The sequence below is a fragment of the Hippocampus comes genome, unplaced genomic scaffold (assembly GCF_001891065.2).
Source record: "Hippocampus comes isolate QL1 unplaced genomic scaffold, H_comes_QL1_v1.1 scaffold282, whole genome shotgun sequence".
Lineage (NCBI taxonomy): Eukaryota > Metazoa > Chordata > Actinopteri > Syngnathiformes > Syngnathidae > Hippocampus > Hippocampus comes.
Window position 1 is genome coordinate 290548 of NW_017806073.1, and position 19371 is coordinate 309918.

General features: G+C 39.7%; 2 protein-coding genes across 3 annotated transcripts in view; both read right to left on the reverse strand.

Moving 5' to 3' along the window:
* Positions 1-8713, reverse strand: part of ap1m3 (adaptor related protein complex 1 subunit mu 3) — a 43230-nt gene extending 34517 nt beyond the window's left edge. The window contains exon 1 of one of the 2 annotated variants that reach the window (XM_019894388.1): positions 8527-8713. In XM_019894388.1, the coding sequence (XP_019749947.1) occupies positions 8527-8568 (42 nt within the window). In that variant the 5' untranslated portion in view covers positions 8569-8713. Of the gene's footprint in view, positions 1-4865; positions 5102-8526 lie in introns of those variants that run through there. The other variant, XM_019894387.1, reaches the window with a different exon arrangement.
* Positions 8714-10642: 1929 nt separating this feature from the next.
* Positions 10643-18737, reverse strand: cunh1orf210 (chromosome unknown C1orf210 homolog). Its single transcript, XM_019894339.1, has 4 exons — positions 18613-18737; positions 12059-12464; positions 11764-11943; positions 10643-11031 (listed from the first exon to the last, which is right to left on the reverse strand). Exons 2-4 carry the CDS (start codon positions 12111-12113, stop codon positions 10829-10831), a joined length of 438 nt encoding a protein of 145 aa, XP_019749898.1. The 5' UTR covers positions 12114-12464; positions 18613-18737; the 3' UTR covers positions 10643-10828.
* Positions 18738-19371: the final 634 nt, after the last annotated feature.

Genomic DNA, 19371 nt, shown 5'->3' on the forward strand with positions numbered 1-19371 from the left:
TCTCCTCTCTCTCTCTCTCTCTCTCTCTCTCTGTCTCTCTCTCTCTCTCTCTCTCTCTCTCTCTCTATATATATATATATATATATATATATACCTGTATGTTAACATAATGGGGAAATAATTGTACCTAAATAGAAGAAAAATTACAACTGTCACCCAACCTACATTTATCCCAATTGTACACAAAAAATAAAAGTCCCACAACTGTCAAAGTACTATTTAGCATGTATCAATGAATCCTAATTCTGAGTAACACAATAAATAATGAGTCTAGTAAATTAAAGGGACCAAAGTGAGAGACCAACATTAAAATGACAAAATCGCGAAAGGTACATCACATTTATTCAACAGCATGTGCCAGATCCGCCATCTGTGTTTTTACATCGGGGTTTGTTGGAAGGGCGGCACAGTGATCAACTAACTGATTAATACGTCCGCCTCACAGTGCATTGGTCCGCGGTTCGATTCTGAGTTTGCATGCTCTCCCCATGCCTGCGTGGTTTTTCTCCAGGTATTCCAGTTTCCCACATTCCAAAAACATGCATGGTAGATTAATTTGGAGACTCTAAATCTTCCCAAGGTGTGATTGTGAATGTGAATGGTTGTTCGTCAATGTGTGCCTTGCCTTGCCTGGTAACCAGTTCAGGGTGTACCCCGCCTACTGCTCAAAGTCAGCTGGGATAGGCTAGAGCACACCCGTGACCCTCGTGAGGATAAGCAACTCGGGTAATCGATGGTTTGTTGGCAGACATCCATTCACTCATCCATCTATTTTCTGTACAACTTATCCTTACAAGGGTCATAGGTGATCTGGAGCCGATCCCAGATGACTTTGGGAAGAGGGGGTGGAAATCTTGGACTGGTCGCCAGCCAACAGAACAGCAGGGCAGATATGGTAATCAACCATTGTTGGCAGACAGTCATCAAAATACATTTTAGAAACATATTGTGACATCTCAGATAGTAAAACAATAATTGCAGTCACTTTTAAGTAAATCGCCAACCATAACCTTTGTAAGTTTTCAATCATGGTCCAATCAATTTGTGGCTTTACAAAGACCCTTTTGTCCAGTTATAATAATGGCATTGCTACACGAAATGAAATATGAGCACCCTTGTTTAATTTTCTCACTTTGGCCTGGACCAAACTCCAAATGTGAACCATTTTTTTTACATTTCCACGACGAGAAAGTTGGGACTTAAGAAGTCCTGAAGTACTGCTCATGGTAAAGAGACAATCCCTACACGACAACCCCAAGCTGTGGTTTGAACAGAGTCACTCATTAAAAATGCAATCAGAAGACAGTGGAAACAAATGAGGCTGTGCTGATTCCAAAAGCCTGACATTTCAGTTTTCACAGCAGGTGATAGAACGATGAGGCCTACAGCCCAGGCACTCGGGCAGTGAGGGGCAGGAAGAGAAAAAAAGAGATGTGGTCATGAAAAGATGTGCGTCGGGAGATTATAAGGGGATGATATTGACTTTACCGAGTCGCCCCGAGGCAAAGACTGAAAGTAAAAACCTTTGATGTTTATAATATCCTGACTATGAAGCTTGTTTTTTTTTTTTTTTTACTGCTAGTTTATTGAAGTGAATACTGATCGATGTCAGTACCTTTTGCTGTTCTCAAATGAATCAAGCCAGTGTTGTGTCATCACAATGAAGTGGTTCTTCTGTCATTTATATTTAACAGCATATACAGCAAAAACAAGTGAGTGTGCACCCTGCATTTTACTGCCAATTGTTCCCCATCGTGGAAACTTGCCTTTTGTGCAAAGTCATCTGGAATGAACTCGGGCATTCCTGTGACCCTGAACCACAACGAACAATATAGAAAAATGTAGGATAAATGTAGGTGCAAAAGTATTTGGCTTCTATTGGATTGCTTTTAACTATGCTGTAGTTACCATATAGACGCAGAGATACTGTAAGTGCGGTAAAAAAAAGATAAAGTTTTGCTTTAAAGCATGAACATGGTATTAAAACTGTTAACTGTTCTGTTGATGGTGGCGCAGGCACCCACAGTGGCTCCTCTCTCTCCTGTGGTTGAGAGGAAATACATTTCATCTGTGCTGTATGTTGCACATAGAGCATAAAGTTGACTTGAACTTGAAAACTAATTAGTTAATATTCATATTTATTGTAAATACAGTTGATATACTAATTACTTGGGCTAATTTTAGCTCTCCAATTATAAGCGTTCAAAAATAAAACACAAACTATTGGTGTGCAACAGATTCGGCAAGTGAAACATCAATCTACAGTATGTTTTAAGTGTAGAGTGATATTTGCTTGTCAAAATGACAAGGAAAAAAATGGTTTTGAAGATGTCAGAATTAATTCTGCTGCGACCATCACAACATGGGGCTTAAACGAATGCTTGAGTAATTAGAGGACCTGCATCAGCAGAAGTTGTTAGTGGTCAGCAGTCTGCAATTGCAGCCAAAGCCGTTGAGACATATCAATATTTGTGTTTATTCTCATTCAAAGTTTGTTTGATCTGCAATTCACCACTGCCATTGTCAAATAAAGGGAATCAGGAGTGCCAGGAGAAGCATTTTAAAACAGGCGAGCTACCATAGTGATGTTTCTGCGCTTAACACAGTACAAAAGTGCATACCTGATTCTTTCTGTCAGGTCTCTCTAAAGTGGGCAAGTATTTCCTTTTTACAAACTCAGTCTTGTATCTAATTTATTTATCTGTTTCATCCATGTTCGGGTCCGTTATGGCGGTTGGTCATCCTGGCATGCGTTGGTACATATGTATGTGTGTGCGAATCAAGCCTTCATATGTAGGGGAGATAAGGACATTCAGCAATCTAAGTCACGGAGCCTCAGGTGGCAACATGCGTCATCACAAATCGCCCAACTGAGGGGCACATGGGTGGAAATGTCGGATTTGGGAATGGACCAAGTGTGTGTGTGTGTGTGTGTGTGTGTGTGTGTGTGTGTGTGTGTGTGTGTGTGTGTGCGCTCACAGACACGCAATGACCCAGAGCTCTGTCTAGAATAACTGGCTTGATGTATGCTGTATTAGACTATTTTTTAGGGATTAAACACTTTTCTATGTTACTGACTCGATAAACGTGTGCATGTGGTCATTCCTGAGAACCATCAACGAGCACCCCAGAAATCCACCAAGGTATTTGATTATTGGTCAAATAGTGTGGAAATTCCGCCTTCAACAGGCACAGGCAGAGCATGCAGGAAGACCGGGGCGTCGAATCGAGCCCTACACTGCTGGACTGTGAGGCGGATGTGACGGAAGGTCGGTCAGTCCAACACTGACGGACAACCTTTTTGCTGACGATTGACCAATACAATGACGGGAAACTTCAGAGAAAGATGCACTAATCACTGACAGAAGTGGATTTTCAGTATAATCAGCACGAAGCGGGTAATGTTTCAACGGACTTCTCAGTCTTTCACTGATGGCCGCCTGTTTTTTTTGGGGTTTTTTTTTGACAACTTACAGAAACACCCATTGCCTGTATTGTGTGTGTTTGTTTGCCGGGCTTAGAGAGGACTGTACTGACAATATACACTATGTGTGACTCACACAGTGTGAGAGTGAGTGCTGTTTTCAATAGGATCTCTGTGGGGACAGTGATGACCAGCTGTGATTGGCTTCACAGGCGGAAACAGCTGACATCACTCTGCTATGACACAAATGACACAAGTTTTCAATCTTTGTTTGAGTCTATTATTTAATGTCTGTGTATTTATGCATATAAAACTATGAATGTGTTATGAAAGAAGGAATTTCTTTGTCACTGCTGTAATGTACAAGAACACATTATTGTGCTTTTTTTTAACAATATCATGAGGTTTTTTTTCTAGATTATTGGCAGCTTTCCCACAATATTGTGATAGTATTATGGGGTTTGGATATTGTTACATTCCTAGTTGCAACACTGATATAGTGCACTCCATTTTCCATTTTATCACACTGTCACACTGTTTTTTTCCATCTATTGGACCATGATATTTTTTGGGGGTTGGGGCTGGACTGATGGGAGTTACTGGCAGACTAGATGGACTGGTGAAATTTACAGACGGAAGCGATGATGGAAGCACAGTTAAAATAACATTAGGACTGATCAATTGATGATGACAGTTTGGTGTGGCTTAAAAAAATGACGGACTGACAATGAGGGACGGTGGCCCAGACCGCTGACAGATCATGGACTGGCAATTTTTAGTAAGATGCCTACCACTGGGCACACATGCCGCCATTACATAGATTCAAATCGCTCAAGTAGTTTTGGGGTTAAAACAAATCTTAAGTCTCAAAGCCAAGGTGAATGTCAATTAAAATGTTGTTTCAAATAATCCCTGATCAATCTTGAGAGTACAGCCAACAATAAGAATGAGGCATTGTTATCATCATAAAGGCAGAACTTTTTACACAACCCTTTTGCACAATTCGATTGTGCTGGTTTCCCTCACGAAGTCTTGTGTAGTTTTAATTTTTTTTCAGGTGGTCACACTCAACAAGCAATGTCAAATAAGATTGGTCTCGAGACAAATCAATTTGAAATTCGGCATTTAAGAAGCGATTGTTATGTGTGTTAATAAAAATTGGCCATTGCGAATGATCAAGCAACATTTGTTTTTGCATAATTTGGAAAGGGACAGGATATAGGCTATAGGGTATATAATTCAAAGTGTATATGGCTGCACAAGAACAACTTGTCTGTTTTGTAAAACCAGTTCGACAGGTTCTTTCTTATTGACACGTCAGTTTTAAATAGAAACAGAAAGTTGACATAATTTTGCAATTCATGAAATATGCAGAATTTAACAATTTGTTTTTGTTATTGACATTGTTGAAGCAGCTGTTTACATCTTCTTCAAAACTTACCTTTCCCTTCAGGTCAAGGATAAATAACGCCGACGCCGACATCTTCGTCGGGGTGTAAAATCCTTGGATGCTAGAACCGGTCTTATTATAAGCGTACGTACAGTCAAAAGTGGGTCACTTGTGAGCTACAATTTTAGCTCCCATCATCTTTCTTCCTCCTCTCTTTCAGCCTCTGCTTCTCTTGGTCGCGTTTCCTTTCGCTTTAACTTGCGGCGCTTCCTGGCCCGGGTGTCAAGCTCACTGTTGTTATAAGAAAAGTAGTACAGCATTTCCGGTATGCAAATACAAAAGAGCCGTGCTGCAAACACAGACTTCTCGTTCTGAAAGTAATCAGTCGTGACCTAATTTGGCAACACAGAGAGAACCGCTGATGTAAATCTGGTATGTAAGTTCACTCTTAAATGTTACCTCAATGATTGATCAATATGAACTAGTCAGCAGGCAAAGAAAGCAAGTAAGCAAAGAAAGAAAGAAAAAAAGAAAGATGAAAAGAAGCCGGTATAAATCCCGACTGATTTGTCACCTGAGGAGAAAATACCTAAATGTTTTTTGGGGTTTTTTTTTTTGTGTTTGTGCATGGTGTAAAACAACTTGCCCCCACTTTGCAAACGCTGTCAAACGAGCAACAACAACAACAAAATAATTAGCTAACGATAACGTCTGAAAAAATACACCTTACTGTACTTCAATTTTCACTCATGTATATTTAAATGCAAATAGATAACACAAGCGCAATGATCAGGAATTTTTTTTTGAAGCCAACAACATCAAACAATTCTCTTGAATACGGCCACGCGTAGGGAATGTTTTGCCTCTCCAAATCTGTTGCTATCACCATAAATGTTGACGTTCCTCCATGTTGGCGCTGTCTCTCTTTTTAGAAGTAATAACAAGATCTCATATAATTGGTTGAATTTTCATGCACTGCATGGTGACTTTGGTGAAATACTGCATATCAAGAAGTGCATTGCCCCATTTTACAAATCAAGGTTTAACAGCAACAGCTGATTTTCAATTTCTTGTCAAAATGACAAGGAAAAAAATGGTTTTGAAGATGTCAGAATTAATTCTGCTGCGACCATCACAACATGGGGCTTAAACGAATCCTTGAGTAATTAGAGGACCTGCATCAGCAGAAGTTGTTAGTGGTCAGCAGTCTGCAATTGCAGCCAAAGCCGTTGAGACATATCAATATTTGTGTTTATTCTCATTCAAAGTTTGTTTGATCTGCAATTCACCACTGCCATTGTCAAATAAAGGGAATCAGGAGTGCCAGGAGAAGCATTTTAAAACAGGCGAGCTACCATAGTGATGTTTCTGCGCTTAACACAGTACAAAAGTGCATACCTGATTCTTTCTGTCAGGTCTCCCAATAAAGTGGGCAAGTATTTCCTTTTTACAAACTCAGTCTTGTATCTAATTTATTTATCTGTTTCATCCATGTTCGGGTCCGTTATGGCGGTTGGTCATCCTGGCATGCGTTGGTACATATGTATGTGTGTGCGAATCAAGCCTTCATATGTAGGGGAGATAAGGACATTCAGCAATCTAAGTCACGGAGCCTCAGGTGGCAACATGCGTCATCACAAATCGCCCAACTGAGGGGCACATGGGTGGAAATGTCGGATTTGGGAATGGACCAAGTGTGTGTGTGTGTGTGTGTGTGTGTGTGTGTGTGCCTTCAAAGACAGGCATTCCCTTTTTGGAGAATTGTATTAAAGGTGGGTCAAGGGAAAGGCGTCTTTGTCACTCTACCTCGCTACCCATGCGGTTAGGAGAAGTTGATGACCCAGAGCTCTGTCTAGAATAACTGGCTTGATGTATGCTGTATTAGACTATTTTTTAGGGATTAAACACTTTTCTATGTTACTGACTCGATAAACGTGTGCATGTGGTCATTCCTGAGAACCATCAACGAGCACCCCAGAAATCCACCAAGGTATTTGATTATTGGTCAAATAGTGTGGAAATTCCGCCTTCAACAGGCACAGGCAGAGCATGCAGGAAGACCGGGGCGTCGAATCGAGCCCTACACTGCTGGACTGTGAGGCGGATGTGACGGAAGGTCGGTCAGTCCAACACTGACGGACAACCTTTTTGCTGACGATTGACCAATACAATGACGGGAAACTTCAGAGAAAGATGCACTAATCACTGACAGAAGTGGATTTTCAGTATAATCAGCACGAAGCGGGTAATGTTTCAACGGACTTCTCAGTCTTTCACTGATGGCCGCCTGTTTTTTTTGGGGTTTTTTTTTGACAACTTACAGAAACACCCATTGCCTGTATTGTGTGTGTTTGTTTGCCGGGCTTAGAGAGGACTGTACTGACAATATACACTATGTGTGACTCACACAGTGTGAGAGTGAGTGCTGTTTTCAATAGGATCTCTGTGGGGACAGTGATGACCAGCTGTGATTGGCTTCACAGGCGGAAACAGCTGACATCACTCTGCTATGACACAAATGACACAAGTTTTCAATCTTTGTTTGAGTCTATTATTTAATGTCTGTGTATTTATGCATATAAAACTATGAATGTGTTATGAAAGAAGGAATTTCTTTGTCACTGCTGTAATGTACAAGAACACATTATTGTGCTTTTTTTTAACAATATCATGAGGTTTTTTTTCTAGATTATTGGCAGCTTTCCCACAATATTGTGATAGTATTATGGGGTTTGGATATTGTTACATTCCTAGTTGCAACACTGATATAGTGCACTCCATTTTCCATTTTATCACACTGTCACACTGTTTTTTTCCATCTATTGGACCATGATATTTTTTGGGGGTTGGGGCTGGACTGATGGGAGTTACTGGCAGACTAGATGGACTGGTGAAATTTACAGACGGAAGCGATGATGGAAGCACAGTTAAAATAACATTAGGACTGATCAATTGATGATTACAGTTTGGTGTGGCTTAAAAAAATGACGGACTGACAATGAGGGACGGTGGCCCAGACCGCTGACAGATCATGGACTGGCAATTTTTAGTAAGATGCCTACCACTGGGCACACATGCCGCCATTACATAGATTCAAATCGCTCAAGTAGTTTTGGGGTTAAAACAAATCTTAAGTCTCAAAGCCAAGGTGAATGTCAATTAAAATGTTGTTTCAAATAATCCCTGATCAATCTTGAGAGTACAGCCAACAATAAGAATGAGGCATTGTTATCATCATAAAGGCAGAACTTTTTACACAACCCTTTTGCACAATTCGATTGTGCTGGTTTCCCTCACGAAGTCTTGTGTAGTTTTAATTTTTTTTCAGGTGGTCACACTCAACAAGCAATGTCAAATAAGATTGGTCTCGAGACAAATCAATTTGAAATTCGGCATTTAAGAAGCGATTGTTATGTGTGTTAATAAAAATTGGCCATTGCGAATGATCAAGCAACATTTGTTTTTGCATAATTTGGAAAGGGACAGGATATAGGCTATAGGGTATATAATACAAAGTGTATATGGCTGCACAAGAACAACTTGTCTGTTTTGTAAAACCAGTTCGACAGGTTCTTTCTTATTGACACGTCAGTTTTAAATAGAAACAGAAAGTTGACATAATTTTGCAATTCATGAAATATGCAGAATTTAACAATTTGTTTTTGTTATTGACATTGTTGAAGCAGCTGTTTACATCTTCTTCAAAACTTACCTTTCCCTTCAGGTCAAGGATAAATAACGCCGACGCCGACATCTTCGTCGGGGTGTAAAATCCTTGGATGCTAGAACCGGTCTTATTATAAGCGTACGTACAGTCAAAAGTGGGTCACTTGTGAGCTACAATTTTAGCTCCCATCATCTTTCTTCCTCCTCTCTTTCAGCCTCTGCTTCTCTTGGTCGCGATTCCTTTCGCTTTAACTTGCGGCGCTTCCTGGCCCGGGTGTCAAGCTCACTGTTGTTATAAGAAAAGTAGTACAGCATTTCCGGTATGCAAATACAAAAGAGCCGTGCTGCAAACACAGACTTCTCGTTCTGAAAGTAATCAGTCGTGACCTAATTTGGCAACACAGAGAGAACCGCTGATGTAAATCTGGTATGTAAGTTCACTCTTAAATGTTACCTCAATGATTGATCAATATGAACTAGTCAGCAGGCAAAGAAAGCAAGTAAGCAAAGAAAGAAAGAAAAAAAGAAAGATGAAAAGAAGCCGGTATAAATCCCGACTGATTTGTCACCTGAGGAGAAAATACCTAAATGTTTTTTGGGGTTTTTTTTTTTGTGTTTGTGCATGGTGTAAAACAACTTGCCCCCACTTTGCAAACGCTGTCAAACGAGCAACAACAACAACAAAATAATTAGCTAACGATAACGTCTGAAAAAATACACCTTACTGTACTTCAATTTTCACTCATGTATATTTAAATGCAAATAGATAACACAAGCGCAATGATCAGGAATTTTTTTTTGAAGCCAACAACATCAAACAATTCTCTTGAATACGGCCACGCGTAGGGAATGTTTTGCCTCTCCAAATCTGTTGCTATCACCATAAATGTTGACGTTCCTCCATGTTGGCGCTGTCTCTCTTTTTAGAAGTAATAACAAGATCTCATATAATTGGTTGAATTTTCATGCACTGCATGGTGACTTTGGTGAAATACTGCATATCAAGAAGTGCATTGCCCCATTTTACAAATCAAGGTTTAACAGCAACAGCTGATTTTCAATTTGATGAAAATATGCAATGTTGAAAGATATTTACATTTCTCATGAAATATGACAATAATAAAAACGCATCAACAGCATACAGTCCAGATCACCAATATATTGAATTTGTGGAAGTTTCTTCAGAATTTAAGCCATTGGGCACTTTCAACACATTGCAAAATTACCGTACAATAAAATAGGAATATCATTTTTCTAATAATGTAGTGAATGTGTCATCTCTGCTGCTCATTTAACAGTAAATCAACAAACTATCTTGACTGGTTAAAAATAAAACTATGTGACCTTAACTAATACATTTTCATGACTTAGTCAATTTTCTTGTATTTTTATTTTAAATGCACACTTCCTAACTCCTCGTTGTAAATTTGAAATTCAGTGTGTTTCCCGTGGCTTGGGTGCCAGCAACACAAGACCTTGGCCTCTCACTCGCCATCAGCGGGATGGTCACAGAAGAGCCAGAACACCTCTTGGGCTTTTTATGAGAAGACCGACAGAGTAACTATTGTTTGTCCTTATTTGTCTCAAAGCCAAGGTGAATGGTCATGTCAGAATCCTAAAATGTATGTAACACTCACAAGCTTTTGTTTGTTTTTTTCAAAAGTTATTTTAATGATGTGTTACATGTTGGTTTTGAAAAGGAAAAGAGACAATGAAATAATTTTACCATGAAGTCACAATTGTAACTAAATAAATTAAATGCTGTTGCAATAATTTTCCATTGGGAAACACAGGCTGTCTGGAAGCTTAAAAGGAGAAAGATCGCTTGCTTGAGCACGGCTTTGTATATTTTCTCATCCTGATAGGCTTTTTTTTAACATATACTGTACATTAATACATTAGACACTTTTAATATTTACTGCATTTTTAGTCAAGCAAAAGAGGTACCCTTGAAAATGGCCGGTGATGCAAAATCAATGAAGCAACTGTGACACGCTGAAAGGGTTAAGTTATTAAAAGTCTTCCTTCTCTGAAAATGTTGAATAAATGGGGCATGTTCCTCTGGGTTTGTATTTAAAATCCCGAAAATGATTTCATAGGTCTGCACACCTGAATGATAGTTATTATCTATGTAAATCAGCATGTATTGTATTGTATTGTATCATTCTGTCCCGAAAATGAAAGCGCAATAAACCGCTTGATAATTTCTGAATGCTTCAGTTATTAACTACCCAGTTGGTCATTAAAGTATGCAAAAAATAAAAAGTGAAAAAGTGGGATTGGACATGGGGGTTCACTTGGGGGCGCAGGTGTTTGTGCAGCAAATGAGGTCAAACATCGCTCGATTTCTAAGTAATGGTAAATTCACTTTCATCCAGTTCTTCCTCTGTGTCCTCCATATCATCCATGTTCTCTGCTGCTCTTTCAGCTCTCACTCTTTCACTTGTTGGGATGTAGTTGTCCTCAATGAAGCCATCGTCATCTTCAGCACTCACAGGATGATGACGGTTCATTTCACATTCTCCATGCATGTCAAAGCCTACCTCCAGACCTAGACACCATCATGAACATGTTTTTAGTTATGATAGACAAAGAAAACGGACTGGTATGTGTTGGAGTACACAGTACGTATTTTATGATTGAAGATTGAAGATAACTCTTTTCTAAAAGGCTTTTTTTAAGCCAAAGTGGGGACTGAACCCACACTGCCTAGACCAAAATCAGGCATTTGTACCACTGCAACATTTACTTCATTGTCTTTTTTTCTATCTATCCATTTCTAATTTATCCTCACTAGGGTCACAGGTGAGCTGGAGTCTATCTCAGCTGACTGTGTGACTTTGTCTGGGAGGTAGAGTACAACCTAAACTGCTCCAGCTAACCACAGCATATTCTATTGTACAATATACATATTATATGATGTTGCAAGTGGTGACATGGTGATTTTTCTTTTTTTTTGTTTGTTTGTTTGTTATAAATTATCACATGGTTGTTTGATTTCTCAGAAAAAAAAAATCTAGAAAAGATTGTGCTGGCCAGCACAAAAACAACCCCCCGCCCAAAAAAAAAAATCACTCAATCAATCAATTAATCAAATTTGGATTATATTATCCATCCATTAGAAAATGAATGGATGGTTATATTATAAGTAATTACTGTCGTTCAGTAGTCTCAAGAAAAGACAAACTGCCTTTTGTTTGTTTACTCTCAGTGCAGATTCATTTCTTGACTACCAAAACACCAACAAAATTGAATCATGAAGTTAAGTGGGTCGAGGACCAACCTGACTGCTCACACTGGCTGAGTGTCTCTGTCTCCCTCAACCGAGTGTGCCGATACCTTGCCAGGTAGCGCCGAACCGCTTGACACTTAGCCACGAGAGCCATTAGAATGGACATGGAGATGGCGGTGGCCAGGACAGCTACCAGGAACTCCCACCTGTGAGAGCTGGTATTTCTTGTGTCTGAGAAAGCAGAATCACATCTTTGCCATCAATGACAGTAGAGAGAAGTATACAGTTTGGTTCTAGAATGAGCCTAAATCAAAATTGCTTTATAAATTTAGCAGATTTCCCTTACCATTTGGAACTAGTGTAGCTGTGGGTAGTGTGCTTATATTTGCCAATGCTTCCATCTGTCTTTTGTTTTTCTTGGTTCTCTTGGGAAGTGTCCTTTCCTGTGTGACTCAATTTGCAGTTTCTTGAGCAAGACTTGCAGCTTTTAATCAGGGGTTATATAGGTTTATCCCATGTATCTTCATGTTCCATTTGCCAGTTCCTTAATCTAGTCCAGTTTACAATAGCAATTATGGATCTGTTGCTGTAATTGCAGATTTTAACAGGTCATACTCTCTTCCCTGGAATGCTGCATCTCATGAGGTCCTTCTCTCTTGACCGGCAATTGTGTTGTATCCACAGAATGCCACTAGAGGGCAAGGTTGAATGTCAGAAAACTCTTCAGGGTCGTCATAGAAAATGCCCCACACCTGAGTGGATAGTCCTCATGTCAGTAAGATTGAGAGAGAAAAGATACATACACATACAATACATGGACATAAACCATTATTATCCTCTTCATTGTATAATTTTACAATGGCATTCTGTAAAGATACATTTTCTTATAATCCTAGTGAATTATTTGTGACAGTTAATACATATTTTATTGTTCTGTCATGCAAAGACAACAAACAATTATTCTAAATGTCTCACGTGTAATTGTGTCATCATGAAATGGAGACATTGCTTGGATTTCTGGAATCCAGAAATCCTAATTGATTTTGAGCTGTCAGGGGCTCCCCGAAGAAAAGAACCACAACAGGAGAAGTGTGTCGCAAAGTGGAAGTCTCTTAGACTGTGGAACCCTCCTCCTAAGGTCTTGCTGACACTAAATACACATTGTGTTGGTGTGAACAGATTCATTTTGGGGGGGATTCCTGCAACACGGTAGATCAGAATGGTAAGAATTGTGTTTTTAATGTTACAGGTATCTTGATAGTGTCTAAACACCATCAAATACACTACCAAGAGCTAAACAATTATGTACACCTAAGGCTACTCAAAAAGAATACAGAGATTAGAGTGTTAGGTTTAGTCACTGTCAAGGAAGTAACATAATTTCAAGACTATTGAGCGTACCTGAATATGAGGTGCACCCAATATTTTTTAAAAAAGAAAGAAAATTCAGAAGCCGCAGGTGTCCATATATCCCAGGTGTCCACTTTGTTACATGAGTAGTTACACAGAAAGATGTCCTGTACCCAAATCACTGTTATTTTCTCTGTATTCATGTAGTATATGGTCTTCCAAGTTGCTTGTATCCATGTCCAAAAAGTAAAGTATTGTCCGCATAGTTATTTGATAGATGGGGATTTCTTGTACAGTTCCGTCTGTAATGTTATTTTCGTTTTTTTAAGACAAAACACAGACAAAGGAAATATATTTGTAACATTAATGACCCCCACCAAAAAGAAAATTGGTACGCATTGTTACAGTGTAAAACTGCATGTACTGTTTGCTCACGTTGTAAGCCAAGCCCATCGTTCTCATTTATTGTAACGAAAAAGTTACATCAAACATTTACATTCTAGCAGTTAATGATGTAATCAAAATCAAATAAACAGGTCCAATTGTCAGCTGCATTCATTTTTAACTGTGGCAAATCAGTTAATTGCTCTGTTGTGAATAGCAAAGGTGTGTCAAACATATGGCCCGCGGGCCGGAACCGGCCCCCAAGGAGGTTCAATCAGACCCGCAGGATCATTTAAAAGTGAAAAAATGCATAAAAGACACGGAATGAATATTGTGAATAGGGTGCAATTCATTAATTAACACTGTTTTGATCAGAGTATAAGACAACATTGTTTGGGTGCAATTCATGGAGTATCCGCAAAACACTGTTTTGATCAGAGTAGAAGACAACATTGTTTTGATCAGAGAAGAAGACAACAGCAGTCTCAATGTGCCACTGAGACAGGCCCAACACAGCAGATGCGAATCAAGGCCATGTGAATACTTTATTCTTTACACATTTAATAGTGGCCCAACACAGCAGACGCGAATCAAGGACATGTGAATACTTTATTCTTTACACATTTAATAGTGTTCTCTTTAGTTTGTAAGGTGTAGGCAGGGATTAAATTTAGATTTATATGCACATGTGTAAATGGTTTAAAAATTCCTTTCTTTATAAATCTCGTTTAATCTTAAAATGCATTACTACTGTTTATTTTTCAATACCAATTACTTGTTAGAGTTTTGTGCCTTTGTACAATCAGTGGGATCAGTTGCAATGCATATATGTGAATGATAAAAGTAAATTGCACATTTGTCGAAGGAAATCTAAGGTGCTTCATGAAATGTTTTGTAAAAGATATGTTCATTAAATTTCAACATTTTCCTAATGTTCTTGTGCTTCTTTAGACCAAACCAAAGGAAAGACATACAGTATTCATTCATTCATTTTCCAATCCGCTTATCCTCACAGTACTCATTCATTCATTTTCCAATCCGCTTCTTCTCACAAGGGTTGCGGGGGGTGTTGGAGCCTATCCCAGCTGTCTTCGGGCAGTAGGCAGGGGACACCCTGAACCAGTTGCCAGCCAATCGCAGGGCACACAGAGACGAACAACCCTCTGCGCTCACACTCACACCGAGGGACAATTTTGAGTGTTCAGTCAGCCTGCCAAGCGTGTTTTTGGAATGTGGGAGGAAACTGGAGTACCCGGAGAAAACCCACGCAAGCACGGGGAGAACATGCAAACTCCACACAGGCCCGGGGAAAACGAAAGACATATTATTTTGGTTATTTATAGCAGAGTATGGTATAATTTTAATGGTCCGCCCCACTTGACATCTACCGAGGCCGTATGTGGCCCACAATGTGAAATGAGTTTGACACCCCTGCCATGGAGGCTAATCACATGACTTTGGCAGACATCATAATAACTGTTTGCTCCAAAATACTTTTGATGAAGTTGCAGAGATTACTGTACATTTTGGCGCACATGTGCCAAAATGGTTGATGGAAAATATTACTCAATGACGTTTTAATTCCATGACAAAAGTAATATTAAAGTGGTAGTCGTGAAAATGTCTTGGACAGGCTAACTCATCCGGCCTGCTGGTTACCATGTTACGATGGAGGAGCTAGCAGGCTATCCCTATGCCTGCTCATAAGTCAATACTTAGCTAATTTCTGTCAACGAATCTCTCACAGCTTTACTATTTAAACACCACACTAACACTATCACCTACTAAATTTGTCACCTGGAAAAAAAGAATTCGCCGTTGACATCGCGTATCATCGTATTAAACTTACAAACGTTTGTATGTGCACACACGTATATATGCATGCGTACATGTGTGTATGAGACGGGAATTCAGGCTAACTTATCATTTGAACCTTTCACTCGTCGTAAACAATGGTCATGTGGAAACTTTTGATAAACTTAATGAAGCAAGCAAAATAAATTTCCCTCACAAGATTAAATTGTCTGTCTGTCTGTCTCTCTGCAGTGTGGTGCACAAGTGGTTAGCACATCTCCCTCACAGTTCTTTTGCTTTGGAGTTGATGCATAATTAACGCCCATCAGATCGAAAAGATCAGACAAAAAGATCAGACAAATGCTAGTACGTCAAAATATATATCATATTGATTTTGTTTTGTTTGTTTGAATTGTTTAAAGTCGTGGTCCCCCAACCACCAATCCGCGGACCATTTGGTACATGGTCTGACAGAGACAACCAAACTGATCATCAGCCATCTCTTCACCCCTTTGATTAGCTTACGAAGGGCAATATAAATAGGGCTTGGTGATTATATGATTGAAAATCGTGATCTGGGACTTTTTTTCCTTCTTCATTTTTGTGATGTCACATGAGAGGGTTTGTTCTAAAATCATGCCACATCATGCTAGTTCACAGGCTGTCTCTACCTCGCTACTTCCTCATATAAAAGCAAGCCCTCTGAGAATTGGGACAACCTGTCATTTTCATGAATGCACATAACCAAGGGCTAAATGGTGAGGGCTAAGGGGTACAATTGGGATTGGCCCTAACTGTATTGGTGGCATGAAGCTTGTTAGCCCGCAAAAATCCCTAAATTAACCGCATCATTTTTTTTCATCACAGGGTTCAAAGCATGTGAAAAAAATAGTAGTTAATTCTAAATATTTCCTATGGTCATATTTTGGAGTGCTCTGGAACCACAATTACATTTCTGAAATGTAGCTAAACCAGGATGCCAATAAAATCAAAACTGTTCGCAGTATGATGAAGAGAAGTTCTACAGCAATGGCTGGAATGTTTTGCTGCGCCTAATGAGAGTCCTGGTGAGTTTATCAAGTTGTATTTGTCTATGAATGGCAATATTACTTTACAACAACACTGTCACTGCTATGACTTGTGACAGTATCCTGCTCTCATTCCTCAATAAGTCTTGATTCAGCACCTTTCACGATGATGACCTTTTGGTGTTTTGCCACATATTTGTATTCCCATAAACGCTTTTTTTTTTAAATTTTGTTTTTATGTCACCTTTATTTATCCAAAACATTTTGCTCAAGATTATAACAATCTTTTGTTTAGCACTGTATCATAATACAATCTTATTGATATGTGTTGCCGTGGGATGGACGGGTTTGTGACGAATATGTTATTTTTCTGTGAGCACTTCTATTTACGAGTTTGTGAAGGCAAGACTCTGTTAAGGAGAGACAGAGAAAAAGCGCATGTAAACAAACACGAGTTTACTGTCTTCCGTGATCCTTGGAAGATGTCACAGTGTATTGTTTTCAAAGTATCATTGAGTGTAGCCTGGCGCAAAGCTTGATAGCGCTACTGTGGCGCCGCAATGACCTCAATAAATCCTCAATATCTAATATCCGAACTACATTTCACATAAGTTTGAACACTTGGCAGACCACTTGAACACATTAAACAGACTCGAGCAGCCACAAACACATTAAAGCTGACCAACTGTCTGTGGTCTGCCTGGAATGGTAAAGTTATTTAACTTGTTTTAAAAAAAAAGATGTACTTTTTTTTTTTTACTTAATTGGTAGCACGATAGGATGCAACCATTGCGTCTTGAAAAAAGGTGGCTTGGAGTGGGAGTAAATGCTACAATATGCGAAACATTTATACCAGTTATCAATTTTTGGCACCTGGGGTGAAAAGGTATTGGTGAAGCTGGCAGTAGCCACCTCTTGCCACCCTGTGAAAAAGCCTATGATTTGATCTCCTTTTTTTTCAAGCACTATGTATCACTCTCAATCTCTAGGCGACAACAGTGACCCGGCCTCACATTTGAGAGCCTTTTCCTTTATGTCTTCCCCAGCCATTTTCTTTGGTAAGCTTGGAGACAAATCAACAGGGGCACATTTATCTCTTCCTGTTCTGTCCACACAAAAGCAGAGCACAAATAGATCCACACTAAGAATTACAAGACTAGAAGCTATAGGACCTGAACCCTAAGAGAAAAGTCGTCAGAAGTGGCTTTTGGCAATGTACTATACAAGTATGTGAAAGAACCTACATTTGTGAGTTTGCATATCATGCGTTAGCTTGTTATAAGTAGGTTGGGAGTCATTTTGGTGCCACTAATTATGGCTGGAGGGTTTGAAATATTCTGTCTGCAATCACGCTGCATTAAACATTCCTTTAAGATTCTGCTAACGGTGCTGGAAATCTTTTGGACTCTGTACTGCTCTGTTGTTCCAAATATTATAATGGCAGTTACAAGTGCATTTGATAACTAACAAAAATGCTTCAAGAGTCATGTACTGGAACTCAAAATGGACTCTTTCGTTCTTTCCCTCTTCTGCAGCTGCAGTCATACATCTTCATAAATCACAGCTAATCCAGCCCCCAGTTGACCCTCACCCTAAAACCTCACAGAACAACAAACAAGACTCCCCCGATCCCCTCTTATCCCATTGCCAAGTTGGATTTTCATCCTGTTTGAAATCTGAAAAGGACTTGGACAACGCCATTGTTTTTCAAGGACAATACCACACAGCCAAGTTCAACAACAGCTCCTCTTGTTTACTGTTGTGATGATTTTACTTCTTAAAAATAAACTGAAAATACATATGTGGTTGGATTTAAAATGGAGCTGAAAATGAGTTTTAAAGACCGCCTCACCAACTGACATTTTAGTCGCCAGCAGATTCATTGAAGCAATTTGAATGACGCGAAGTCTCACCTCCCAGAAGGATCATTGAAAACACCACCCTGTATGCCCGGCATTATAACCAAATACAACAATGCTTGTGTTAGTTCAGTTTCAGTACCTGTCTGGTTTGGTTACCTTTAATTTTGTGAGAAGGAGTGCATTATTCAGTCTTGTTCAGAGTATTAACAATAAAAGGCAAATGTCAGCATGTCAAGTCAACATTGTCCTTTTGCCATTGGTTAACAATGTATTCGATTTAAAAGTAGCACAAAACATATGACTACTTTCTACATGAAGTGAATTGTAGAGAGCGGACTTTGAATGGCAAAGTAACAATAAACACATCAGATCAACCAAACTGGCATTAATTGATGGCATATCTATCATAAATAACTCATTAAACACCATAAAACAATAATGAGCAATCAAGGCAACAGACAAAATTCAGAGGCTTTCAATACCTGATCACCAGTAACTCCGCTACGCACTTTATAGAGTTTACGTGCCGTACGTTGGCTCTCAGGTTTCACATTCACTCCACGTGTCTATTTGTAAAACTGAGACCTATTGTGCAAAGGTTGAAGGAGGCGTGCGCTGCAGCTACTTCCCTGATTAATGAACAACTTGGAAACTAAGGTGTATTCCCTCCCACCTGGTGTTTGTGCTCCTTTCAATGTAGTCGGTGCTGATAGGTTGAATGATGAAAAGGTTTGTGGACACCTCATCATTACACCTTCACAAAATGGAAATTCAGTAGATGAATCAAATATTGCTCTGCCCCCCTGCCCTGTGATTGACTGACCATTAGCCCAGGATGTACGTCACCTTTCATCCAAGGTCAGCTGGGATCAGCTCTAGCTTCCCACAACCCTGAACAGTTTAAATTTATCAAACCTTGGTTCGTGCACTGGAACAGAAAGGGCCTTCCCCATCCTTGGCATGGTGAGGCATTTCCGGGAGTCTAAGATGTCCAGTTGAAAACGCTGACTAGTTGAAAAGTGGGTGCATTCACTTTTGTGCATATTGTGTATGAGCCCATGAGAAGGGGGACCCACGTTGCCTCTTCGGGCTGATCCTGGCCGGGCCCCATGGGTATAGGCCCAGCCACCAGGCGCTCGCCAACAAGCCTCACCTCCAGGCCTGGCTCCAGAGGGGGGCCCTGGTGACCCACGTCCGGGAAAGGGAAACTGAGATCCATTCATTTTATTCATCATAAGGGG